The sequence below is a fragment of the Amphibalanus amphitrite genome, unplaced genomic scaffold, assembly GCF_019059575.1.
Source record: "Amphibalanus amphitrite isolate SeventyFive unplaced genomic scaffold, NRLGWU_Aamphi_draft 000284F_arrow, whole genome shotgun sequence".
NCBI classification, from domain to species: Eukaryota; Metazoa; Arthropoda; class Thecostraca; order Balanomorpha; family Balanidae; genus Amphibalanus; species Amphibalanus amphitrite.
Genome location: NW_024881779.1, coordinates 513,777 through 541,444, shown reverse-complemented (window position 1 = coordinate 541,444; position 27,668 = coordinate 513,777). Strand labels below are relative to the sequence as shown.

General features: G+C 53.5%; 1 protein-coding gene across 1 annotated transcript in view; it reads left to right on the top strand.

The window, feature by feature from the left end:
• LOC122387355 (pre-mRNA cleavage complex 2 protein Pcf11-like) overlaps positions 1 to 27,668 on the top strand; it is a 33,547-nt gene that overhangs the window by 1,845 nt on the left and 4,034 nt on the right. Inside the window, exons 2-17 of the mRNA XM_043377464.1 lie at positions 12,722 to 12,841; positions 15,735 to 15,914; positions 16,597 to 16,863; positions 17,164 to 17,208; positions 18,122 to 18,175; positions 18,793 to 18,900; positions 20,026 to 21,019; positions 21,272 to 21,401; positions 21,975 to 22,126; positions 23,957 to 24,180; positions 24,479 to 24,626; positions 24,842 to 25,037; positions 25,383 to 25,587; positions 25,893 to 26,880; positions 27,081 to 27,173; positions 27,342 to 27,522. Of these exons, the coding sequence (XP_043233399.1) occupies positions 12,722 to 12,841; positions 15,735 to 15,914; positions 16,597 to 16,863; positions 17,164 to 17,208; positions 18,122 to 18,175; positions 18,793 to 18,900; positions 20,026 to 21,019; positions 21,272 to 21,401; positions 21,975 to 22,126; positions 23,957 to 24,180; positions 24,479 to 24,626; positions 24,842 to 25,037; positions 25,383 to 25,587; positions 25,893 to 26,880; positions 27,081 to 27,173; positions 27,342 to 27,522 (4,085 nt within the window). The remainder of the gene's footprint in view (positions 1 to 12,721; positions 12,842 to 15,734; positions 15,915 to 16,596; positions 16,864 to 17,163; positions 17,209 to 18,121; positions 18,176 to 18,792; positions 18,901 to 20,025; positions 21,020 to 21,271; positions 21,402 to 21,974; positions 22,127 to 23,956; positions 24,181 to 24,478; positions 24,627 to 24,841; positions 25,038 to 25,382; positions 25,588 to 25,892; positions 26,881 to 27,080; positions 27,174 to 27,341; positions 27,523 to 27,668) is intronic.

The following is a 27,668-nucleotide window of genomic DNA, read 5'->3' as shown; positions in this document are numbered from 1 at the left end:
CTAATTACAACCCATGGGTCTAAGCTAAGATATAAGATAATGCATAGTTACCTACTGCTTATTTAGTAAACTGATAGGGCTCTTAAAGGTCATTTGCAAGATGTATCTTTTCTGTCTCAGTGTCTGAAAGATCTTAAGTGAGACTGGAGGACTTCATAACCCGCTGGGCTGGTGCTCGTCGCCAACCTCGCCGGGCGGGGGGGGGGTCTGAACAGCCCCCGTCTAACTCGGCTCCTGGGCCACGTAACGACACGTGTTAAGCGGTAATCAAAAGAGAAAAAAACATCAAAATCATTGACAAAAGTACTTCGGTCACCATTTTTCGAAAAACCTGCGCATAACTCGGGAACCAATAGAGTTACAGTGCATTCAATAGCCCTCTCAACGCCCTTTTTGGAGTCAGCTGTCAGATTTGACATAAGGACCAACGGCTTAGCCTCCAGAGGGCAAAAACTCTAAAAGTAGCCATGTTACAAAAAAGGTTTTAAAAAAATAAGATTTGACTTAGAGTACGGCATTCATTTTGCCAGCGTCGTGTTCCTCTCGTCGAGACGCGTCGAATGAAATATATGTTGACATTGAAAGATCATTTTCAACAATTGACTTAAAGGGACCCTCCCACCTTCAAAAAAGTTAATGAATTGGCATGAAAGTGATGTCGCTCGGTTCAGAAAGAGCAAAAACGAATATCTACCAAATTTCATCGAAAAATATTCACCGGTTTTCAAGATATTAGACTTTTACTTTTGTTTACTTTTTGGGATCTCCGCTGTTCCTAGCGACTTTATTTGAAAGTGCGGCATTTGTTGCGCGCTAAGCAGCATATACCACCGCGTGCTACAAAACGTTTTAGTCAAACATTAAAAATCGTTAGATATCTGCGCTGACGTCACACATTCAGAGGGGTATACCTATGCATTAGCCCCTCTGAATCAAAATGCTGCAATTTTGAAATTCAATATTTCCGATTTAAGGCATTTCTCGATGTTGTAAGTGCCGAAACCGGTAATTGTGAGCCAGGGACCCCATTTTGGCTATTTCAACTCAAATCTAATGTTAAGGTGGGAGGGTCCCTCAAGGTCATGACCTGACCGAAAAGGTCATGTAGCATGCCAGTCATTTCGTATGGTCGATCTGGACACATTTAAGGTGTTTTCATCGCTCTAACATGTCTGTCAAAAGCTAGTGCCAAAAAAAAAACTGATAAGAACCTTTCATGACCTGAGATGACCTCGAGGACAGAAGGAGGGGTTGCATGTGCAATTTTCCTTGTCAGTGTGGCCAGTCAAACTATATTTTGATGTTTTTGGAGTGTTAAGAATGGCGTTCGTCCGAAACGGACGCCTTTCAATTCTTTCCCATTGGCTTTTATTGCCGTGCAAAGACAAAACGATCATGTTCGGGTGACCTCTGGCCTGACGTAATAACTTCTGACCTAACGTAAAACCGGCACTATTTTCTTGGCATTATATTCTTCAGCTTGATGACAAAAGGCACGGCAGTATAATGGAGAGGGCGCAAAATTGACTTGACATTTGGTCACCAATATAGAAATTCTTAGATATACATGTTATACAATTGCATATTGTTACTCTTATCAATCGCTGAAAGTGTAAAGGTGATCGTCCAGTCGGTGTGGCTATGACAAGCATTCATGCTTTTCTATGAGGTGAGGTCACTTGACTGACCTAATGGCCATCTCACCTTAACATAAGTTTTTAGTTGAGATAGCCAAAATGGGTTCCCTGGCTTTTGCACTTACCGGTTTGAGCACTCACAAGATCGAGAAATGCCTCAAATCGAAAATATCTTATTTCAAAGTTGCAGTACTTGGATTCAGAGGGGCTAATGCATTAGAATGCCCCCTCTGAATGTGTGACGTCAGCGCAGATCTAACGATTTTAAATCTTTTACTAAAACGTTTGGTAGCACGCGGTGGTATACGCAACCGAAGTGTGACGTCATGACTAGTGGCTGGGGCATAATCAGCTGACGGCCCTGTGTTAAAGCAATGGGACGAAATTTTATCAGCATTTTTAGAACAAACTGGACCTAGTTAGATAGTTTGGGGGCCAGTTTCTAGGTAAACTGAGTATATTCTATTTTTCTACGCCCAAAAAATGCTATATTTCAAAGCGGAAAGGACCGAATTTCGCGAAATTGTTACGGGCGGCGAACTTGACGCACAAAATACATGACCTTGAGATGCGAACTGTGATCGCGTCGGGAGGATTTTGATGCGTAAGGTTTGACATATTTGAGTTTGAGCTGGATAAATATTTTTTATTTGTAAAAAGCAAAGGAGAAAATTCACCATATAAGTTATTTTGAAAATCTTTTTTATTTTAAATCCATTATTTTAAACCTCTTGATATAAAATGTTTTGTATTTCTGCGTCAACTTCGCCGCCAATTAGGTTTTCACGAAATTTTGTGCTTTGCGTTGTTAGAATTTGCAATATTTTTTCATAGAAAAATAGATCATACATCGTTGTCCTAAATTCAGCTACTAAAACTATCTAACTAGGTCCAGTTTTCTTGGGAAAGATCGGCAAAATATTGCCCCATTGCTTTAGCACGGGGCCGTCAGCTGATTATGCCCCAGCCACTTATCGTGACGTCACGACTTCGGTTGCGTTTATGCTGCTTTGCGCGCAACATGTGCCGCACTTTCAAATAAAGTCGCTAGGAACAGCGGAGATCCAAAAAGTAAACAAAAGTAAAAGTGTAATATCTTGAAAACCGGTGAATATTGTTCGATGAAAGTTGGTAGATATTCGTTTTCGCTCTTTATGAACTGAGCGACATCACTTTCATGTCAATTCATTAACTTTTTCCAGAATTGGAGCCTGGAGGATCAAAAGCATGCGATAGCATTAAGGTGGGAGGTTCCCTTAAAGGGACCCTCCCACCTTAACATTAGTTTTGAGTTGAGATAGCCAAATTGGTGGCCATGACCTGCAAATACCGGTTTGGACACTCACAACATCGAAAAATGCTTTAATTCGAAGATATGGAATTTCAAACTTGCAGTTTTCGGATTCTAAGGGGCTAATGCATTGGAATGCCCCCTTAGAATTTGTGACGTCAGCGGAGATCTAACGATTTTTAAATCTTAGACTAAAACCATCGTTAACACGTGGTGGTATACGCTGCTTTGCGCGCAACGTCTGCCGCACTTTAGGGCTGCCAAATTATTGCTTCCAAATAAAGTCGCTAGTAACAGGGGAGATCCCAAAAAGTAAACAAAAGTAAAAGCCTAATATCTTGAAAACCAGTGAATATTTTTCGGTGAAATTTGGTAGATATTCGTTTTCGCTCTTTCTGAACCAAGGGACATCACTTTCATGCCAGTTCATTAACTTTTTTGAAGGTGGGAGGGTCCCTTTAAAGCGACTTGGGTGCGAAATTTTTACAACATCTACGGAAAACCCCGCACTGAAATATCTGCGAAAACCTCAAGGGGGCGGGGTGTTCAGACCAAGATACCTATAAGAAACGTTCAAACACCCCTCTCCCCAGCCTCGCGCGGGATAAAGGTACAGGGTCCGTCCCAGTGTGTAGTAGCTAGATTTTCTTTACAACACAATCTACCTTGAAGGCTTTGCTATATATGTAGTAGTTACCCAGCAGGCATAACAACGAGACGCACGATTCCTCTCACCTAACATTGAAATCAGTATTGTCATTTTCCACTCAGTTTCATGGCAATAGAAAAACAAATCTAAATTTATTTATTTATTTATTTGGTAACAAAAATTGTTTGCTTCACCAGGTGGACAATTGATGTACCTGATGATAGTCGAAAGAGTGGAGCATCGCGCCTCTGTGTTTTTTTCCAATCGACTGCTAACATAGTCTTGTGTATTCCACAATCGGTAGATAGTTTTGAGATTAAACTTGCGCAGAGGGTATGATGTAAGCTGAAGCTGTCATACCTACCGCCTGTATTTTAGCAGGTCTAGCGTGTTAATACCTGGGCTAATACTGTTAACTGCTGGGCTGGGGGAGGTTTACGCCCCCCCCCCCAGTTTTTTCGCGCATATCTCAAAAACCGCGGCGCACAGCGCCGCCGTTTTTGCTATACCTGTTCATACATAATTTCCGCACATGTGAAAATTTCAGACCCGGGTCGTTCAAGGTCAGGTCACCAGATCACGTCAAGTGACCTTACCTCAGAAAAAGTTCAAAGGCTCGCTATAGCTACACCTACCGAGCGATCACTTTGAAACTTTCAGAGATTGATATTAGTAACAGTATTTATAAAATGTATATCTCGGATTTTTTGTATATCTGTGACCTAAGGTCAGGTCAATTTTGCGACCTCTCCATTATAAATAAGCCAATGGAAGGAAATTGAAATGCGCTTCTCAGAACGCTCTCAAACATCGGTTCATAGGTAAACATGACACACTGAATCGGAAAAATGCACATGTAACCCCTCTGTGTGCCCCTAAAGTCATATCAGATCATGAACGGTCACCAGCAGTTTTTGGCTATAACTTTTGATAGAGACGTGCTAGAGCGGTGACAACACGTCAGATATGTTCAGCTCGACAATACAGATCGACTGATATGCAACATGACCCTTTCCGGTCAAGTCATGACCTTGACCTTAGGTCAGATTTTCAAAATGGCCTTTCAAGGTCAACAAATAGTTCATTCGACGCGTCTCGACGAAAGGAACACGATGCTTTCAAAAGTAATGTGGCTTTCTTGAGTCAAACGTTATTGCCGAAAAACATGTTTCGTGAAAACGGCTATTTTTAGTTTTTGCCCTCTGGAAGCTAAACCGTTGACCTGATGTCAAATCTGAGGACAATACTCATAAAGGTCTGTAAATGGGCTATCGAATGCGATTTGGTTCCCGAGTAAGCCGTTGGCAGTTAACAAAATTATTGAACTGGGCTAAATTTTACCTTTAAAGATCTGTGGGGACCTGACCTTTGACCTGACTTTAAAAATTGTTTTGAAGTATTTATCGCCAGTCGCCACGTAATTGTGTCAAATAAGTTCGTAAAAACTTCACCGAAAATTAGACAGATTATATGTACGGCTCTCCAGTAAAAGTCTTGTTGGTTTTGCTTTTTCGGACATATCTGGTCCTATATAATGTTTAAATGCATAAGTATCAACCCGGATTATGTGTATGCACATTTACCACGAGACTGTGAAATTTCATCGTTGTATGCCAAATACTTTCCGAGATATCCACCAAAAACCTCATTTTCTGCCGTTTGGGGTATTCTGGCCGCAATCTTCCTGGGATCGCCTATGACATCCATGGTGCCACCTAGCGAGAGGGACGCGGAAACACAGAATCATGAATGAATCGAGCGCGTAGTAAACGGTGTATGGAAGGGAGACTCGGCAGAGGCTATCCGGGTGGCCGGCGCGCGGCGCGCCCTTAGGCATCGGCCGACCCTTCGGACCGCGTGGGGTCAGAGGTCGCGCTCGGGAAGTCTCGGCTCTGGGTTTTAGCGCTGTGGAGTCAGGAAGGGAGGGGAGGATAGCGCTAGCCCGACTGACTAGTATCTCGGCTGATTCGTGTGGGGTGGAACGGATCACAGAACGGGATGGTGGCTAGTGGTGGATGATGGGATGTTGGTTAGGTTAGTGCGTACTGCGTAGAACGTAGCTGAACATGCTTTTTTCATGGCAAACAACATGCAGCGCGGGATTATGCCAGAACTCATACAAAAAGGAACTAATATTTCGGCCGAGGGAGTGGATGAGTGCCGTGACAAAGCATGACGATGCTGCCAAAATCGGGATGCTTGTTTGCTCCCATTTTTTTTTATTAAGTTTTAACCCTAACATGCAGCGCTTGATCCGAACTTAAAGGTCCCCGACTGACCTTGGACCTTAAAATCGCACCCGTCCGGTGCGCCACCTTTTCTTCAGGGGCGCTCTTCTTGGTTGTATCTGTTCTTACCAATAACTAAAGCAAATCGAATGCGTAATAAAAAAGGCATACCTCAAACACAGTTTAATTCACATCCGCTCGTGTGCATACTTGTTTTTGCCTATACCTTCTCGCATCATAATATATCACTTCAGTGCTTAACCTTCAACGGAATTTTGGGTTTTCTGCATATACCCCGGCCGAGGGGGGGGGGGGCGATTACGACCCCTCTCCGTCTTTTTGCCCCTAATTGAGCTAGCGCCTTGCGGATAAAACTGAGCGCGTGCGTCGTATGAGATGCAGTAACTGGTACCCGAGTTGAATGTCTCAGGTCCACCGATAAACTCTGAGGTCAGTATAAGTGCTTCAAGTCGCGGGATCGGTTTTTGGTAAACAGTTTCACCTTAAGTGGTTACAGAGTCAAGAGTTTTGCATGCTCAAACGCGTCGAATAGTTTACGCTTTGTTTTTGTTGAGGTCAATTTAAGGTGTTTACCTCAGGTCATGTCAGGGCAGAGCCACTCAGGCCACGAGGCTGACTCAAGGAGGTCATATCGCTTCTTCGATGCGGTAGGTCCTTACAAGTCCACTGGTGGCTTCCCGACTCGCTAGCTCAATTTGATCGGGACTTTTTGGTGAAATCTCCTGTGACCTTAGTGACGTCATAAATGAAGTCGCCTAACTTTAAGAATGGAAAAGTGAATGCTGGGGCTTGCAAAAATTGTATAAAATCGCGAATTCATGCGCTTGAGACAGCTTTAGATGGCTCCCGGCGCCAAAATAACAGTTTTCATATTTCCCAATTGATTACCTAATAATCGTGAGGTTGCGTGACCGACCTGACTTCAGGTGACTCTTAAGAAAAATACGAGATAGCTACATACAAGTTGTGAGGCCTCTGGGAGATAGTACTAGATCATATAAGCTTCATTCCCCGTTGAAAAGTCCCCTGGCACGAAGGGTGCTGCGACGTCGCGACATTTTGGGGCCTTATAAGGCCCCAAAACCTCTGTATACAGAGGTTCACTTTTGACGCCATTGGTCAACGGCCTGACCTTAACCTTCGCACTTGTAGGAGGGTGTCGAACAGACCTCCTACCCTCAGTTTTTCGCAAATAACTCGCGCAAAAAGCGGCTGATTGCGGCGAAACTTTCAGTATCCTCGAGTTATTCAATATTACGCCTACCCTATAATTTGCATGACCCTAACTCAAAAGACCTTTGACCTGTGACCTGTTTTCCGAGACCATGTTTGGCCGGAATCGCGTTTTGGCGTATTTCGAGTAGAACGCGTTTTATTGTCTTTTTGTGGCTTTAAGCGATCAAACATGTGAAAGGATGTTGATCGCATGGATTCTAGTGGGTATCAAGGTCACGTGAAGATCAGTCAGGTCACTGACCTTTGATGACCTTTGTTCACTCTTTCGAGTTCTACATGTTTCTAGGGTAGATTTTGGAGTTGATTTCGCATTTAGAAACCGTTTGAACATTTAAGAAGTAGTTTTGGTTCACTCGTAACATGTGACCTGACCTGACCTGACCCGACCTGGCCTAAATGCACGAAAACATCATCTGTGATTAAAACTAACTTGAATTTCGTGATCAGCACCCCGCAAAACTCTATAACAGCTTCACTTTACGAAGCTCTAACAGGCCCCGATTCCCCGACTTTTGAGTTATATTGACCTGTCAACCAATGACGTAGGACCTTAACCCGGCGGCCGCTGGGCCTCCGCGCCACCCGCCGGCCGCTGGGGGGGGCATAAAGTTGCCCCCCCCCTTTACTTCTGCGACGATATCGTCGCAACGCGAAGAGATAGAGAAACGAAACTTTGCACACATCTTCCTGAATACCTAGCCGAGGTTGCGTCCAAATTTGGTGTCGATCCCATTTGAAATGACGTCACAGTGACGTCATAAGTGAAATTATAGATTTGCGACTCTCATATTCCTCACGATACATCAGACATATGGGACCGAATATAAAGGGCCGATTATTGGTCAGAAACTAGATGGAAGTGTAGTAATATATTTTAGGATGACAGCAGGTGCTGTCTAGTTCATTTACAGTCGAGTTTCATGCTCAGCGTCATCAGAAACGGTCCATATCGGAAAACGACAAAACTTTATGACGTCACTGTGACGTCATCTTAGGTGCTACAAACACCAAACTTTTTTCAAACATTGCCTAGGTATTCATTTGAAGCTATGCCAAGTTTCACGTTCGTAGCTCATCGGGTTTCGGAGATATTTCACAAAACGTAAAGGGGGGGGGGCAACTTTATGCCCCCCCCCCAGCGGCTCGTGGGTTAACCCTCGCCGGCACAGGCCATTTTGCGTCCTTCGACGGCACAAGGGGGGTTGGTACGACCCCCCTCGCGTTTGGCCCCTGATCGAGCTAGAGCTTCGCGGAAAAAACGAGCGTGTTGCCCGTCACGAGAGGAAGCCGATGATACCCGATTTTAAGGTCCTAAGTCATCGGGTGACCTTCCAGGTCAGGTCAATGACCCAAAAACCGGGAAAATCGGGACCTGTTAGAAAGTCGTAAAGTGTGGCTGCTATGAGGTTTTCCGGGGTGCTGATCACGAATATCGTATTAGTTTTGATCAGAGATGATGTCTTTAAGCATTTAGACCAGGTCGGGTCAGGTCAACCGGTAGGGGTTGTGACGGGTATTCGTAATACGTGTCAACCGCCTCTGACAGCTTCGTAACATGTTACGAAGGCACCAAAACTACTTCGTAAATGTTCAAATGGTTGCTAAATTCGAATTCAGCTCCAAAAACTAGCCTAGAAGCATGTAAAACTCGAAAAAGTGAACCGAGGTCACCCGAGGTCACCAAAGGTCAATAACCTGACCTGACCTTCAGCTGACCTTGAAACCCACCCTAATGTATGAAAGCAACATCAAATCACATGTTTGAACGTTTGAAACCACGAAAAGCTTGCAAACGCGCGGCTAATGCGAGCCGACATACGCCGAATCGCGATTCCGGCCAAACATGGTCTCGGAAAAGAGGTCACAGGTCAAAGGTCATTTGGGTCAGGGTAAAACAAATCAGGGTAAGTGTAAAGTTGATTAATGCGAGGGTACTGAAAGTTTCGTTGCGATCGGCCGCTTTTTACGCGAGTTATTCGCGAAAAACCTTAGGGGGGTTGTATCAACCCCCTGTGCCGGCGAGGGTTAAAATTGGGTATCATCGGCCTCCTCTTGTCACGGGCAATACGCTCTTTTTCCGCGAAGCTCTAGCTCGATTAGGGGCTGAACGGCAAAGGGGTCCAACGGACCCTCCTCCCCCTCTTTACGATAGACGCTGGCAAAACACCAATATGGGCGAGGGTGAAAATACAGCTGCTGTCATAAAAATTCAGCTTGAATCAAAGGTCAGGCTTGCCAAATTTCAGCTCTCGCAGCTATCAACAAAAATAAACATGTGGAAGCGGCAACCGCCTCCCCCCCCCTCTCCTCTCGGCCACTGCCAGCTAGGTTTTAAGCGTATCATACACGTTACAAAGCATCATATCAAGAGGACACGCCCCAGCAGTCATATGCACTGAACACAAACTTATTACCCACGCTAGTGTATCGGCACCATAGCACATGGTCGAGACTGTCGTCAGCCACGGACTCGCACTCGACCAACCCTCTGAGCCCGTTGACTGCGGGTGACCTTGACATGTCAAGCCTGATCGGCGGCCGGCCGCTGTCGTGCGGTCGTTACACACGGAGGGGAGGGAGACACAAAGCTCTACGTTAAAGCTGACCTCTGACCTTTCCCTGCGCCCTGGTCACTGACCCCGCTCCATGTCGCTGGGCGGTGGCATGGCGGTGGAAACCGGTTCTAGCCTCTACACATGCCACCATTCTAACCCTCCCCTCCCCACGCTACTACGCTGCGTGGAGTACGCTCGTGCGTAACTGGGCGGAGCAAGGGGTCACGCGATACAGGGGCGGAACTGGTTGCCCTCCCGCTCGCCGAGCGACCAACGACTAATACCCTGGAGAACCGTACTTGACGCCATCAGCTGCAATCAAACCGCTGTTTAACCCTATTCCTGGCGGGGGGGGGGCCTCAGGAGCCCCCCCTGAGGTTTTTTGGTTATTTCTCCCAAACGCGTTGAGCTAGGAAGCTCAAATTTTCTGACTTTTCCTAAAAGGCTTCTACGCAACATGTCTGAAAATTTTGAGTTGATCTGACCTCAGGTCAGGTCACCAGAGGCGGTTTGGTGACCCTACCTCAGAAAAGTTTGCAATCACGCCAGAGCTAGAGTTTTTGACCGATCAATTTCTTCTCTTCAGGCTTTAGTAAGGGTACCAGTATGTGCAATTTGTATATCTCGGAATTTTGATATCGGTGACCTAAGGTCAGGTCAGTTTCGCGACCTCCCCATTATAAGTCAATGGGGGAAAAATCAACTCCCTGTTTTTACCACTAAAACGGGTCGGAATGGCCCCACATACCATACATGACTTCATATACGATCAACCTTCACTACCTTGAGGTCTGTTTTGCTGTTGGGCAGCTGTGAGGTCATGTGACGTCATCAAAGGTCACCAAAGGTTTTTGGCCAATAACTCCGTACAGGAACAAGATACAGACGCGTGGATGGTCTCATTGTGTTCAGCTCGTCAAGACGCATCAATGATATACATGATGACCTCGAGGTCACGTGACCTGAGGTCAACCTTTGACCTTGACCTTTCGAGGTCAACATATATATCATTCGATGCGGATTGACGAGAGGATCACGATGATGCCCTTAGTTTGTTCCTATCTTGACTAATTCGAAAGTTATTCGAGAAAAACTCTCTCCATATCTAGCGTCGCCATTTTGACTTTTTCGACCCCTGTGACGTCATCTTTGACCTGACCTGAAAATGACCTTAGTAAAAATTGTAGATCTTGACCGTGCGTATCCGATGCCGTTTACCGTTTGTCGCTGCGATGTGTAGTTTTTTATATCTGAAGGGGGGGCCGAATCGCCCCCCCCCCCCCCCCGCCAGTTTCTTGTCCCGGCGGAGCCCGCCGGGAATAGGGTTAAAGGAAATAGTTCACTTTTAACATGGGGTTTGGAACTGGAATAGCAGTTTTGTTGCTTGCGCTGAGACTAGCACAAATCAGAAGCTTTTACGGCCCAACGGTCACCCTAGACGAAGAGATTCCATTTTTCGTTCCGAAAAGAATGCCTTGCAGAGGAATGCGTGCCTTGCTGAGGAATGCAGTCACGTCATCGTCAGCCAATCAGAATGCTGCTTACAGCCGATGGGTTTGTCCTACGCAATATGATTGGCCAACGCGTAATAAGCTTCCGCTTCAAACATTATTTTATATAGAATATAGTTCTTCTTATACTAAAATATAGAAAATAATCCTTTTTACAAAAACGTTTTGTTTTATTTTCTGATCATTTTGAGCATAAAAAACATAAATCCATAGCAAAATACTAATTTCAGGAAAGTGAACTATTTCCTTTAACAATGCATGCAGAGTGACATTTTCGCGTTGTTTCTTGAATCTTGATGAAGCCTCGTTTCTCATGTTTTTCTCCGAACACTCGATTCTACCGTGCTGGTGGTTTTAAGCCATCACCTCCACTACGCAGTTGGTTGGGTCTACACTACAGCGTTCCACGTCATGGCTGATCCGAGGTGAAGTGATTTTTCTTTACAATGTGGCCTTCAGTAGAGCCTAAATGGCTTTATACGAGCGATGCGGTTCCATTTAACTAACAACGCGGCAAAAGCCTGACATACTGCGACGATCTACCATCACCTTTTCAGCCCTAACAAACAAGCATGCAAACAAATTCCGTCACCTGGGCGTGCGCGTCACGTGCCAACTGCCAGGTCTGTGGCCGCCTCCTGTGGCACGTGCCCGGTAGCGGGCCCGGCTTTTCGACCGTTACAATCGTCACGCCGTCTCGAGGCGTCCGAGCTTGGCGCGTCCGTCATGCCTACTGGAGCGATTTCCCGCTGACGGTGTGAGCGTTTTGGCTAGTGAGCGCGGTTGCAGCTGCTCTGATTTCCGGCTGGTCCACGCCCGGCGATACAACGACAGCGCTGTAGTTCTGTTCCGTCCAACAACGACGCAGTTAGCAACAGGTTTTGCTGCACGGGCCGGCGTTTTGGCGAATGGCTGCAGCTGCCCTACTCGGCGCTCCGTTTATCGGTGCGCAGTTTCACGGTTTGACGCCGATGGCTGCTGAATGTGAGTCGCGGTGTTCCCCGTGACCCGCGCCCGGTCCGGCGCGGAGTGCGCTGCGGGAACGGGGCTGGCTCGCTGTCGCGGTGACGGCGGGTGGCGGCGGAGGCAGACCTGACATTTCGGTCGCCGGCTCCTGCCGGGCAGCGCGGGTAGACAGGAGAGTTGAACGGCAGGGTTGAGGGGCGATTTCCCAGTGCTGCACGGACAGACGTACGGCCGGGAACGATGTGAATTGATGGCTTGATGAAATAGCATAATGTCAATGGCTCGACAAGTGCTTGGGTTTAGGATTGGACGCACAATTCGATTATATTTCAGCGAGCTAGTGCAGGATGACATCAAGAAGTAGTTTCATCAGATAGCCTTGAAACTGTTGGTCACAAAGTAAACCTCGGCTGCCTCTGGACCAGTCGGTAGCCGTTTTGTTAGATCTGTTTGCATACGATGTTATGTTTGCTATTTATAGTCACCGTGATGTTAACGGCTGGACGCCACGTGTCCTTGCTGTTATTCAAAGTTGGGGAATACCTGCTTTCATTCTCCAGAAGCCTGCCGGGCAGTGAGCGAGTGGTACCCATTGAGCTGACGCCGCCACCTGCTGGTTTGTTTCAGACCGAGCACAAGCTGCCCTGCCTGTACCTGATGGACTCCATCCTGAAGAACGTCGGCAAGCAGTACGTGCAGCTGTTCACCCAGAACATTGTGTCGACGTTCGCCGGCGTGTTCGAGAAGGTAACATGAGCGGCTGCGGCGCCTCCACCCGCCCCGGTCACATCTGCTCGCTCCTCTTGCAGCAGCGACACGGCCGCGGCGGCGGCGGCGGCGGCGGCGGAACACGGCAGCGGCGCTGGACACACCACGCCGGCGGCCGGCGCTCGTCAGGTGAGGGGAACAGACACCGCCGGCCGAGACACCCCGTCCTCCCTGACGCTCCTTTCCATGGACCGTTTCCAGAAGCGTCAAAAATTGTTTGAATTTCCACACCTGACATTTTTTCTTTCCATCGTTCCTTTCCGCTTCCTTTTAATGCGTCCTCATCTATCTATGCTATTTTATTCTTCCTTGCGTCTTGTTTTTCCTACTTAGCACGATATTAACCTTATGCTTCTCTTGTCTTTTTGTCGACACATCGCCTTTGTTTTCTGTCCCGTCACATCTTTAGCCTAGTTTTTAACTAACGTCGGCCAGACTAAATTGTTCGTCAATAACATGGTCTTTTGATTGTTTTGCTATTTGTGATGTAGCATTACATTGCAGCGTCTGTAATCCATAGTCATTATCTTCGCCTAATTGCATGACTTACGAAAGATTTCAAATGGTTCGACTACTCGTTGCCAGCCAGTTCACTGAACGCACATCTACCGCTTGTCGTGTGCACCCATTTTCTGACAGTTGTTTTCCTCCCACAGGTGACGATAATGCCTCCGGCCGCCGCACGGCCCGCTCTGCCGTGGGTGTGTGACGTCACAGCCAGCCCAGAGTGTGACGTCACCGTGTCTAGCGCCGTGCCGAGCCGAGCCGAGCCGAGCTGACCGGTGCCGGCCGGCCGCCGCCCGCCGCGGACCGTACTTACCACCGACCGCCGGCCGCAGAGCCCGCCTGGGCCACTGTCATACTGCAGTGTGTTACAATAATAAAACAGTCCCTCCAGTGTCCGCAGTTTCGTTCGCCTGTGACAATTACACGCACGAACGAAACGCATGGAGCGCCGGTCGCATCAGGGTCCCCCGGAACTGGGGCGGCGTCCGGCACCGGGGGCGTGACCTTGGGCGCCGGGGGAGGGTAGACGGCCCGCGACGGTGGGCCCGGTCTGGACCTGCAGGATGCCGCGAGCCCGCGAATTGGGCAGTCACAGCGCAACTGGCGTGGACTGGCGTGGCGCAACAGCACATCAGACTAGTTATTCCTGTAGTTTGGACGGAGCTATACGCAAAATTTCTGCTTCGCACTGGACATCAAAAACAGTTTACTACCCAAACTAACTGGGGAAACGGGCTGCAAGCATTCCACACGAATGTTTAACCATAGTTAGAAAGAGCTTCGTCGTTCGTAGAGATGAAAGAGTTCAACCTGCACCGCTTTTTTTAATTGTTGGACGCAAAACATTTGTACCTAATACATAGCAGCTGCTCGATGTGAAGCCTGCAAGAAAGGTCGAAGATCTTACGCGCCAAACCGGTTCGGCAGCACGGGCTCGCTGCCCCGCCCGCCTTCCCATTCGTCACAGCTCGTTCACCGTTAGTTTGCAGTTGGCACACGGAAGCAGCGGCAGTGCACAAACAATGTAGTCGCTTACTTTGCACTACGTAGATACATTATACTAGCGACACAATGCGGGGCAGGCACTGTTCACAGCGGAATCGTTGCGTTTGCAGCAAGAGATTAGTTATTAGTGATAATAAGGCTGACCAGTTCAACACAAGACAGCTGACCTCTTTCCTTCACAGGATGTTTCACTCTCCGAGACTTGTTTGCGTTCGAGAAATTCCCTGGTTCTACACCGGTTGAGTCTGTGAATATGTACGGAAATGGCGCGTTTATTTCTTACGATGGTGTTGTGCCGTGATGTTGCCCTCGTAGGTAATCTGCACCAGGCCACATAATCAGTTTTTCGGAGGCGCCCTGTGACCCCGTGTCGGGGGCGCCCTGTGACCCCGTGTCGTCCTGTGACCCCGCGTCGTCGGGGGCGGCCTGTGATCCCGTAACTGATGTACCGAGTGGCCCGCGGTCTGATGGACGTATCGTTGCGGCAGCTACTTACCCGGGGAGGCGGCGCACAGGACATTAGCAATGGACAGAGCCCCTCGGCGATCCTTGGAGTTGATTTGACCCGGCGCTGAGGCTGGTTGGGTGGTCTCCGTAGTGGCAGAGACCCACACCCGTGGTGGCAGAGATCCACACCCGTGGTGGCAGGGATCCACACCCGTGGTGGCAGAGATCCACACCCGTGGTGGCGCTCCGGGGCTGAGCTCTTCGGTGGGTCGGGGGAATTCTGGAGTAACGGCTGATGCGGGGCCCGTCCTAGGGTCTCCCCGGGATTTGTCATTTCTTGGAGTGACCCTCGCGGGTGGGGCCGTCCTAGAATCTCCCCGGGGCCCGTCCCAGGTTTTCCCCGGTCCCGTACTAGGTTCTCCCCAGGCCCGTCCTGAGCTCCCCCCGGGTTAGGCAGAGACCCGGGACGGGCCGCGGGTAGTGGGCCAGATTGAGCCACGAAGGTATGCAGAGGGTCTGCCGCCTGCCCTTGAGGTGGGCGGCTCACCCAACCTGGATATGGGGTTGGGTGGGTGAGGATGGTGCAAGTTCTGGTATTCGGTGGAGGCCATGAGAGGTGTCATCTCATATTACCGTGACTATTATTAGCTGATTATGGGGGAGAAACGAGTCGCAAAGTGGCTTGGTGACACGGTTTTTACACGGGCATTGCTTAGAAGTGGTGACCCGTGAAGTGTAGGGGATAGTCATGGGCCCGCGCCGGTTTCTGACCCCTGTGGGGAGGGGTGAGCGGGCTGTGAACCTCCTCTGCCCGGGGCTGTGACCCGTGTTGGTAGGGGAGGGGGTGAGCGGGGCTGTGACCCGTCTATGGGGAGGGGGTGAGCGGGGCTGTGACCCGACTGTGCCCCTGCAGGTGGACGAAAAGGTGCGCTCCTCCATGTTCCGTCTGCGCCAGACGTGGTCCGGCGTGTTTCCCGCCAAGAAGCTGTACGCCATCGACCTGCGAGTCAACAGTATCGACCCGGCGTGGCCCATCATGAGCGCCGGCAGCAAGAGCAGCACCATCCACATCAACCCCAAAGTGTTCAAAAAGGTACGCGCCCGCGCACACGTCAGATTCCTGAGTCTGATCCTCACGGACACGGTGTAGTCGACTGGTTTACGGTTTATGTCTCTGCGCGATATCACGAGGGTTATTGTGGATTGCCATAGTGTGTGCGGTGATAGGCCTCGTTGGAGCTGAGTTATCGTCAGAAGTGACGATGTTCGGCGGTCCCGTCACACTATCTGAGTATGACTGACTGTGACTGACCGGCCGTCCGGTGTCACAGGGGACGGTGCCGGGGTTGTCCGGGGCCGTCTGTGTGACTGACTGACCGTCCCCTGTCCTGGGGGACGGTGCCGGGGTTGTCCGGGACCCGTCTGTGTGACTGACTGACTAACCGTTCCCTGTCATGGGGGATTGTGCCGGGGTTGTCCGGGGCCCGTCTGTGTCTCTCTGACTGACTGACCGGCCGTCCGGTGTCACAGGGGACGGTGCTGGTGGTAGGCCGGTCTAAGTGACTGACCGTTCCCTGTCACAGGGGACGATGCCGGGGTTGTCCGGGGCCGTCTGTGTGACTGATTGACCGTTTGCTGTCACAGGGGACGGTGCCGGGGTTGTCCGGGGCCGTCTGTGTGACTGACTGACTGACTGTTCCTGTCCCATGGGACGGTGTCGGTGGTGCCTGAGGTCCCGTCTGTGTGGCTGATTTTAACGGACTTCTCTGTCCCAGAAGACGGTGCCGGTGGTGCCGGAGACCCCGGCGGCTCCCGCCCCACCGCCCGCCCCTCCGGCCCCAGCGCCGGCCGCCTCCACGCTGGACCTCATCACGGAGAAGCAGATGGAGCTGCTGAACCTGCAGATCCAGAAGGTGGAATTAGAGCTGCAGTGCGCCGCCACGCCGGCCGAACAGCTCGCCAAGAAAAAGGAGCTGCTGGAGCTGCGCACAGAGAAGGCACAGCTCGAGCTGCAGCAGGCCACCAACAAACTCAAAAGCAAGGTATGTGCTCGACAGACTGGATCGGATACTTCCGTTATGATGTGATGAGTTGTGGAATATCGTTTTTTTTTCTTGTCGTTTCGTGGCTCGACACGGAACCGTTATCATTTGCCGGTCTGCTTGCTCTACCGCCGGCAGTCAGGTCGGACGCCAAATGCTCAAACATTGACACTACACTATTTGTCTAATGACGCCAGGCCAAATATCTGTATCCTGTGTGGTCAGTGAGTCATTGCCTCACTGATCCCGCCGTCTGCGGACTGTGACTCTCCCTCCCTGACCCGCGCCCCTCCGTTTCAGGCGGCGGCAGCGGCGTCCACCACATCCACCAGCACCTCCTCCAAGGTACAGAGCAGGGCAGACCGAGGGAGTGGGTCACGAGACAGAGTGTAGAGTGTCCGCCAGGGCTCGGCTCGCGGGGTAGAGCGTACGGCCACCAGCGAAAACTGAGCCGTAAATTAGCGCGATTAACAACCTCCTGCGGGCAACGGTGCAGTTGTTTGATCAGTTACGTATAGCTGCTGGCAAATGATACTCTGTCATTATTATCACAGTCTGGTCCCCAGTGCCGGGCGCAATCTCCCCTCCCATCTCCCCCTCCGGCGGTGCCTCCGCCACTCCTGTTGTGATGGGCAGCCGAATCCCGGCCCGCCGGCCCGCGCCGTACAGCTGTGTGTACTGTGTAGTGGGGACGGGCGCCTGCCGTGCACGGCTGCACACACTGCCTGCCGCGCGCGGCGGGGGATCGATAGGACACGCTGCGCCGATGTTAGTCAGGTCCCCGGCTGTACCTAACTAGTGCATACACGCAGTGGCAGCACCGCTCGCTATTGAACGCCATACACAGCATTATAGACAGCTGGGCTACGGAATGGAAACGCAGAGCAACTGTGGAGCCATTCATAGAAGCTTCCTGAAGGCTTTTAGCGTATGTTCTTTGCACGGCCGTTTCATCAGTAGTAGTGCTAGTATCGTTGCTGCTTCCATCACACAAATCAGCGTCACTTATCTTATCGCCAGCCTCCTGTTGGCATCTTATGCCTATTTAGCCTAGATAGCAGATGAAAATTGCGTCATTGGGATTTTCGGGAACGAAATGTTGGTAGCGGTGACAAACATACAGTCTTTTGCACACATGCAGTCATATCCACCAGTGCAGCCGTCACTGAACGGCTCAACTCACAGAGTTAGATAATGGATGACGAAGGGCCCTTTGCCACTCTCTGGACCTCACTGGCCTCCGTGTGTCTGTTGACAGACCAAGTCGGCGGCCGTGTTCACCACAGCGACGAGCAGCACTGCGCCCGCTCAGGTGGGCGCTCAGGGGACAGTACAACGTGCCGCTGTCTGTGACTAGGGCGCGGAGGGATGCTAATAATCGCTGGACGGGAGGGGGGGGGGGGCATTAGCTCGCGTCTGATGTAGTGGATAGATAATCATAGGAATGCTAGGAGGGTTGCAGAGTTGGTCATGTACTAATTACATGTGTTCCGGGGAGTATGCCTGTGATAGTGTACGCAGCTAACGCGAGGTATGCGGTTGGTCTGGTCCCGTGGTTGTCCTGTGGAAGTTCCGATAGTAGCTGAGCGGCTGCGGCACTAAAAGACATACACCGCCAGTCTTGTTCCGGTCCCGGCTGAGCACACACCGGTACCCTCTGACTATCTGTGTGTGCTCAGAGGGCAGTAGACGCCCTGTCCGGCTAGGGGTAGGGCTCGCCGTCTACGTCCAGTCCCGGCCGCGCCGGCCGCCGTCTGTGCCTGGTCAGGGGTAGAGTACACCGTCTGTGTCTGGTCAGGGGTAGAGTACACCGTCTGTGCCCTGTCCGGGCCGCTCCGGCCGCCGTCTGTGTCTGGTCAGGGGTAGTGGCCGCCGTCTGTGCCCTGTCCGGGCCGCTCCGGCCGCCGTCTCTGACCGCCGTCGTTGCAGCCGCCGCCGGCGCCGGCCGCTGCCGAGGAGGAGGAGGCCCCCTCGCCGCCGCCTCCGGTGGCCGCCCGACCGGCGCGCGCCCACCACTCGTCCCGGCACAAGGCCAAGGTGCAGCGCCGACCGCGCCGCCCGCTGGTGACGGTGGTGCCGGGTGGTGCTGGGAGGGAGGGGAGCACTAACCAGACAGTGTGTCCGCGGGTCGACCAGTCGGTGTCTCCTGCACTCTACAGCCGCTGGCGCCCCGGCTCCTCTCAGGCTTTATGCTATACTCTGTACTTTATATCGCACTGCCATGCCGGTACTTATATGTTGCTTTCTCTGGTGTGCCCTGTAACTATGCGCCACGGAACCCTCCCTGCCTGTTCATCAGTGTCCTGCCGTTAGCAGACGGTCTTTCGGAGCTCCCTTGCACGTTGTCAATGTCAGTTTTCTCCGGTAGCCTCTCATCTGATGGTGCACAGCGAATCTCCGTAGTGGAAAGGAAATTGAATTTGCGGGATCTCGACGGTCATCCATTATCGTTTTTTTTTTCTCATTTCGCTCACTTCGTTACAGACGGAACGAAATTTATCGTTGATAATCGGCATATTTCACTTTCACTGGTTTCTTCTCGTGATAATCGTCCATGGCTTTGGCAGTGTTTCGCTTCCCTAGATTTCAGGCAGTCGGAGCAGCTCGCGGTCCTGTCGTAACTACAGCGTCTATGCTGCCGCGTCATCCCGTCCCGACTTAACTCGCTCTACGAGCGTGCTGCCTTTCGTCCGTCCTGTCCAGTCGTCCCTGGCTCCAGTGCGCTGCTCGCCAATATCTGGTCACTGCATGCATGCTGTTGATCGCCGGTTCGGGGGATGTTGGTCGGATAAAGCGGTCATCGGGCATCTTTGGTGGCTTTGTGGATAATGCTGGCCGGTTGTTTGTGTTTGTGTGCTTGTTTGTGGGGATACTCTCATTGTCGGATCACAAGCGGGTCTAATAGATAATTTTCCCTACTCCAATACTGTTTGTGTTTTTCCGGTATCCGTTAAAGCGCCCCATATCTGCCTTCGTCATGGCTAGCGATCTCGGATGTCAACATGTTTGTCGAAGGATCGCATAAGCTGGTAAAAGTATTTTTTCTGTTTGGCGATATGAGAGTGTTCTACAGTAAGTCATTGCCCCCAACTCCAGTCTGAAGCCATTGGAGTCTTTCTTTCGACCGCAGTGGTACTGACCGCTGGCTCCGTGTGTTCACAGTCCAAGATGGCGATACGGCCGGCTCAGCTGGGCACCGCGCACAGCGGCGACCCGCGCTCGGGCGCCCGCGCCGACCCCAGGACGGCCGCCCAGCCAGAGTCGCGGCCCGACCCCAGGGCAGAGCCGAGGGCCGACCCGCGGGCGGAGGCGCGGGCGGACCCGCGACAGGCGGCCACCCGCGACCCGCGGCTCAACCGGACCGCCCCCGCCCCCGCTCCAGCCCCCGTCTCCGCCCCGGCGCCGGCTCCCGCGCCGTCCGCGCCTGTGGCGCCGCCGCCGCCGATAATCCGCTCATCTACCTCCACCTCCTCTGCGTCCCTGCGCCGGAGCTCGCCAGCCACCGCGGGCTCGGCCTCCCAGCAGAGCGGCGCCGCCGCCGACGGCCGGGAGCGGAGCTCCGCGCGCGGCTCCTCCGAGGCCGCCAAGGGCAGCAGCCGCTCCGCCAAGAGCAGCAGCTCAAAGTCCACCAAGTCGTCCAGCTCGTCGTCTTCCAGCAGCAGCAAGTCCAGGGACTCGCCGAAGCAGCCCAAACTGTCGCCCGAGAGTGCCAAGGAAAAGAGCTCGCCCAAGTCGTCGTCAAAGTCGGCCGAGTCGCCGCGCAAGAAGCAGCCCCCTGAGTCGCCCAAGCGGAAGGCGACCAGTGACTCGCCGCGGCGGAAGACGGCCGATCCAGTGAAGCGGAAGGCGACCGAGTCGCCGCGCCGCCGGCCGACCGACTCGCCCAAACGGCGGCACACGGAGACGCCGGTCGAGTCGCGCTCGACGGCCGTCGACGCCGAGGACGAGGCGTCGCTGCTCTCCGACGGGAGCCTGTCTGAGGGCGACGCGCCCAGCCCGGCCGTGTTCCGGCGCGTGAAAAAGTCGCGCAGCCGGCACTACAAGCAGCCGAGCGCGTGGAGTCCCAGCCCCGAGCGGACGGCGCAGGACACGGACCTTCGGGCTCAGCTGGGCGGTCCGCGGCCCGCGCCCGCCACCCCGCCGCCGGCCAAACGACGTGAGTGCAGCCCGCCGAGGGAGCGGCGAGTCTGTTTGGGTGTGGTGTGGGAAATACGGCTGGGATAGAGTCTAGAGATTTGTCTGGTGTGCCCATACTCTGCTTAGTCAGCATTGTGTTTTGGTAACAGGTTTGCGTTAACTATTGTTATATTTTGTCACTGTGATCAGCATGTCCCTCATATTGCGGTCGCCTCCCGGCTGTAAGTCGCCGGTCCCCTCTGACACCCCGCCCCGGCTCCGTTTTTTTCAGGTCGGACGTCCGACTCTGACGACACAGAGAAGGAGAACGTCAGTGACGTCGACCTGCGGCAGCTGCCCGGCCAGAAGGCGCCATCCACCGACGCAGGCGCGGCAGACGCCAAAAAGGCCGGCCTCCAAGAGTGAGTACCGAGTACCGTCAACAGCCGAAGGGGAAGGGGCACAATACAAATGGGGAAGTAACCCGTCGTTCCATCAATGGGGATTGGACTGTGAATGAAGTCTCGATCACTTTGCTTTCAATAAGTTTTCATAAATCTGATGAAATTTTAACTGACTAAATATGTGAGTGCCAGCTAAATCGCTGCCGTTATTGGTTCGTAGCTAGCCGCCCTCTTTTAGCTCCGGTACCGGGTTGATCGGATCATGCCTGTTCTGATTTCACAGCTGTGGAAGGCAGGGAAGGGTGGGGAGGGTGGCGTAGGGGAAACATGTGTTGCAAATCACACGCCACTTGTGGAGAGCCCGTTATCGGTATTTCTGCCTATTCGTCGAAACGAGATATCTCGGTCATGACTTTGAAACGTTTCGTTTATTTTGTAGATGTGCTCTTATAATGTGAAAATGTAGTGTAAATGAAGCATCTCAGGGAGTCCTTGACTTTTTCGATATTGAAAGGATTTACCGATGCCATCTGCCACGCGCGATTGTCGCACTCGCCGCTGATCTCTGACCTCCATCCCTCATCGCGGCAGTCTGTTCGGCTCGGAGGACACGGACCTGCGTTTCGTCGAGCCGGCCTCTGGCGGCACGGGCGGCTGGCGCCAGCTGAAGGAGGCTCGTCCGGAGACGTTCAAGTCGCCGCTGCGGGCGCGCGGTGCTCAGCACTCGGCGCCGCCGCACTCGGGTAAGTCGCTGGCGTCCTACAGGATCCCCCGGCGCTCTGCCGCGGCCTCCTCCGCCGCTCCGGCCGCCGCTGAGCCGTCCGAGGCGGCCGCGCCGTCCCCGCCTCCGGCCCGGAGTCCGGAGCGCCCGCCGTCCGCCGCCGAGTCTCCGGCGGAGCGGCGGCCACCTTCTCCGGCCGGCCCGGACCCGCCGCGGCCGCGGTCTCCGGCCGAGCCGTCCGGCTGGCGGCCCCTGACCGCCGACCTGCCGGCCGACCCGCCGTCCGCCGCCGCCGGCCCCCGCCCAGGTGAGCGCCCCGCCGCGCCGTGCCGCGCTGCGCCGCGCCGCGCGCTCTCTGTCGGTGCTGGAGCCGCGGGCAGGCGGCTGACACTCTGTGGGGCGCGGGCTAACCCTGGTGGCTGGGGCGGTGTGAATGGACCGGTGACGCACAGTGAACATTTGGCTGCACTTGGTGTGAATTAACGGCCTGGACTGTGATAAAATGGAGCCGGGACTATTATCTGCATATATCTCATCTATTTTGATTTGTCGCGGAGGATGGATATTCGAGACAGGCATCGTTGCTCTGTCATCCAGTTGGATGTGGTTAGGGCTAACTGTCAACTTCTAGTGCTTCGGCTACTTGCGAATTCTCCGAACTCTCCGAATCTCCGTCCAATACGTGCGAATGGGACGTCGCGATGTCCATGTTTAGACTAAATGTCGCTGTCGGACAAATTGATATCATGTGTCGGTCCATCGGAGAACCTGAACGGGATGAAGCTCAGGACCTGGACGAATCCATCAGATAAATGTGTATCCTGTCTCCTAAATCGCAGAGTGTTAAGCTGCTAAAAACTCGCGTCATCCATAGAAATAATCTGTTAGGCTAATCGGATTCGGGACTTTTCGTCAGAGGCTGTCGTTCTGGGAGCGCCGACTAAAATGTCACTTTGTAGGGCTATTGAAACGCTTGCATACCATGTAACGCCGCGGCGGGGATGTCGCGTCTCAGTGACGCCAACGGTTCGTGGTCCTTGGCTTAGGGCTGGTAGTCGCGAGGCTCAAGCGTTCAATGGAGCTGTGAAAGTCTGATAGTTACATTCTGGAAGCATAATATTCTGAGCTCAGTCTTGACTGCCTGTTGATCTGGATATCTGCCTTATTTGGCCTGCCAATAGCCAGTTGTATTCGGTGTGTAGGCGTCAGTCTATGGCGGTGGCGGAGGTCGATGGCTGCGTGGCTGCACCTGAGTGGGAGACATAAGTGTGATACATGTCAGTTTCTGCCAAGGTGTTCGGTACTTTCACTCGGTCGTGCTTTATACTGACCTGCCTATGCCTATACTGTACCATGGCTTTGGTATCGGGCTACCCTCACACAATGTGTTTTTGCAGGTCCTACATGGGTTTGGCAAGGTCAGATTTATGCTCTCACTGGTTTCCGTTGTATATTTGTTGCATGATTATCTGGGAAATGGAAGCACGTCTGTCGCATACCTAAATGATTGTGTGAATATTTTATGAAGTATGCTCACTTTACGTTTGCGATGTTGATTTATTTTGTTGGGTCCTACGTGATCTCGTCTCCCTGTTGTTCGGTCTTGTTTTTGAAGCTGACTTGCAAAAGTTCAACCTGCTGTCACGTAATGATGTTGGTCGCATTATTTCAGCCTTGTAACTTAATTAAGTTCCCTCGCCTGTTTAAAACCAACCTGGCTTTACGATGTTGATAACATTAAAATACAGATAGAAGACAACATGTAGAGGCGCACTATGCAGTCTATGCGCGGTGTTCAGTGCCCCATCTAGCCTGTCCGGCGTTGTCTCACCTCCGCCTCGCCGCCGCTCAGGGACCGATGTGGACCTGCGCGTGCCGCCGGGCCGGCCGGCGCTGCTGTCGGCGCCCCCTCCGCCGCCGGCGGGCCGCCACCTGGACCTGGACGGCGAGCTGCGCGCCCTCGAGGAGTCCCAGGAGGCCACCCAGAAGAACATCACCATGATCCTATCGCAGGCCGAGGAGCAGCTCAAGTCGGGGAACATCTCCATCGAGCAGTACAACAACATATTACAGCAGGTGGGCGCCGCTCTGTATCTATAATACCGCTCAGTGACGTACCCCGTGCGGGGGCCGTTTGATCAACTTTATCTGACGCTTGTTGAAGTTCATGGTTTGTTATGCCAGTGGAGTACCTCGGCTATTCTGTCGGCTATCTGTTCAAATTAAAATCGGATTAATATTCACTGCGGCGCTGGGTATAAGTATGCGTGGACTATTTCATATGACCTTCCTTAAAGCTCTTTAAGCTTTCTTAAAGTTTCCTTAAATCTTCTCAAAGCAGAGTGCTCATCCTCTGGTACCACCCGCCGTTTAGGTGATCCAGCTGGACGAGCGTCAGAAGATCCAGGAGCGCCGCACGCTGGAGCGCCGCCAGAGCATGTCTGAGCGCAGCGGCAGCCGGCACGAGAGCGTCTCCTCGGCGGGCAGCGCCGCCGACATGGACGAGCGGGAGCGGTCCAGGGGTGAGTGGTGGGGAGAGGCGGCGGACCTAACTGGCATACTCTGACCACTGAAGTGAACTGATTAGTTTGGGATGGAATTAATTGCTTATTAATTGTTTACGGCTAAATCGCTCGTAGCTCATCGTCCCGTTCATCACGTGAGATTTATCCCCTTTTATCGTTTGAATCCCTGTCTGGTGCTCAGTTGAGACCCTCTCCTCCCCTTCTCTCGGCAGGTGACCCCGGCGGCAGCGACGTGCCGATGCGCGTCTGGGACGACCCGGTGCCGGGCGGCGGCTGGCGGCGGCCGGCCGAGCCGCGCGGCGGCCTCCTGCCGCTACCGCACCCCAGTATGTCTGGCCGCGCGCCGCCTGGCGGCTACCCGGGCCCGCCGGACGACTACCTGGACCAGGACCACCGGCTGCACGGCGGGTCAGTGGCGGCCGCCGCACCGCAGCGGCGGCTCCGGCTGGGCTCCGCCCCGGGCTAAACTCGGCCAAAGATGAATGGACTCAGTCTGAGCTTCAACGTCAACGTCTGAGCGTCAAATCATAGTATTGCGTGCTGTAGCGTGCAGCTGCTTGGACGGACGAATTGGATTTACTCTCTATTCTTTTGTCATTTCTGCCTACCTATTTTTATATTGGTTCGAATCGCCTGAACATAGTTGTTTACTGTAGGTGCTCCGTTGAACATGCAGACTTACATGCCGTCTTGTTAGTAGTTTAGTACACCTTTTCCTATCCCCATCTGACCGGTGTCTGTCCGTGCCCACAGCGGCGGTTATGACGGCCCGTACGGCGGCCGCGGCGGTCGGCCCGGGCCGCCGGGACCCCCGGGCGGTCACCGCGGCCGGCTCGGGCCCCCCGGGCCCCCGGGGCCTCCGTACGAGGGCCCGCCGCCGCCGTTCCGCGACCGGGGTCGGGGCCGCGGCGGCCGGCCCCCGCCGCGCGGCCCGCTCGGACATGGACGGTTCGAGGAGGTGAGTGCGGCGGGGATTGCTGCGGCGGGCAGCACAGGCTGGGTTAGTGCGAAGATCCGGCCAGTAGAGGGGTAGATCCATTGGACGAATGTGGGCCGAACTGATAAGCTATGAGTTTCACTGGGTGTGTTTCATACGTATACTAGAGGTATCAGATGTGTGCATCGTTCTGTTAAGCTCTTTACCTGAATGCATGAATGCTTTCAATATCGGGCAGTGTATTGTCAACAGCGATGTCGGCGTCTCTCGGCCCGTTTCTCCGTCTCTGCGATCGCCCTTCTAACACCATTCTCTCGCCTCCCCAGTTCGAGCCGACCTCTGAGCCGGACCTGCCGGAGGCGAGCGCCGACGACCTGGCGCAGGTGGAGCGCAGCCGCGCCGACAGCACCTCCACATTCATCAACGAGGAGGCGCGCGAGATCCGCTGGTACGGCGAGAACTGCGTCTGCCTCCTGGACTGGGACGACCCGCGCATGCTGTTCTTCAAGCCGGGCGCGCGGCACATCTCTCTGGACGGTCAGCAGTTCCTGTGTCGGTTCAACGAGGGCTACACGGACATCTCAGTGGACGGCGTGCGCCACCGGGTGCGGCTCGGCTACCCGACCAAGGAGGTGTTCCTGGACGGACACGGCTACCAGGTGTTTTTCGGCGGCGACCCCATCCAGGTGATCGTGGACGGCCGGCAGCGAGCGCTCAGCGTCGAGGGGCCGGCGCCCGGCGTGGCCATCGGCCGGCGGCGCACCGACTTCTGCGCCGGCAAAATCAAAATGATCATCGACGGCAACGAGACGGTGCCCATCTACCTGGACTGCAAGCCGCAGCGGTTCGACGTGGCCGGCAAGCCGCACGTGCTGCGCTTCCGGGACGGCTTCCTGCGGATGGAGCTGAACGGACACGTGATGCGCACCGAGTTCGGCGGCCTACCGGTGCCGGTGGTGGTGGGCGGCCGCAAACACTACATCCGGCTGACGCGGGTGCCGGTGCGCGTCCGGCCCGGCCGCATGGAGATGAAGGGCATGTTCCCCAACCACCAGGCGCCCTGGCCGCTGCCCTGGGAGGACCGCGAGTTCCAGCTGATGCCGATGGCCGGGCCGGGCCGCCGCGAGGACGAGGACGAGGAACCGTACCGCGCCGGGCCGCCGGGGCTGCCCGGCCGGCAGGGACCGCCGCCCCGCGGACCACCGCCGCGCGGACCGCACGGCCGCGGTCGGCCGCCTCTGGGACCGCCCGGACCGCCCGGTCCCGGCGGTCCGCCCGTCTGGGAGGAGCCGCCCGACGACCTGCCCCGCAACCGTGAGTACCCGTGGGAGGGGGGGGGGGGCTGCGGGGAGCGGAGGGCTTTAACTCGAGACGGGAGCGGGACATTGTGCAGATGAGTATGAGTAATTTGCAGTGTCCGGCGCCGATTTATCGGCGGTAATATAGCAGTGGCTGTGGTCTCTCTGGCAGTGAGTGCTTCCCCTTCATCTGACGGCCGCTCCTCTGTGTTTCAGCGGCCCCCTCTCTGGACGTCATCTCCAACATGATGCCGACCACGGTGACCAAGCCGCCGACGGGGCCGTCCTATCACTCCACCGAAAACCCCGGTCAGTGGCACGCTCACAGAGCTGAGACCTACCAGCTATTGTAAATCAACTGAATCTTATTGGCGATACCGAGTTTCCTTTCTTAGGTGACCGCCTTTGGGAAGCCCGTTTCCAAAGGTCCCTTATGTGATTGTCCGTCATTAACTAACTGTCTCTCGTTGTCTGCAGGCGTGGCGCTGGCCCCCGGCGCCGGCGGGATGGACATCAACGAGCTGCTCAAAAAGCTGGCCACGAGCGGGCTGATCGGCGCCGCGCAGCTGCCAGCCGGCGGCAAACCCAACGCCAGCCGGAGAGAGGAGGAGATCAAAAACATCAAGGAGATCAGCTGGAAGTCGGATAGCCTCAAAGTGTGAGTACCTCTTAGCGAAGCTGGCTAAGTAGGAATTTTCACAACAGTGATATTTGTACCGGTGTTAACACGCGTAAGCCATGTCTCAGTACAGAAATAGTCATCAGCCCATCTGATTTCTCCCTCGCTCTGACTCACTCTCTCAC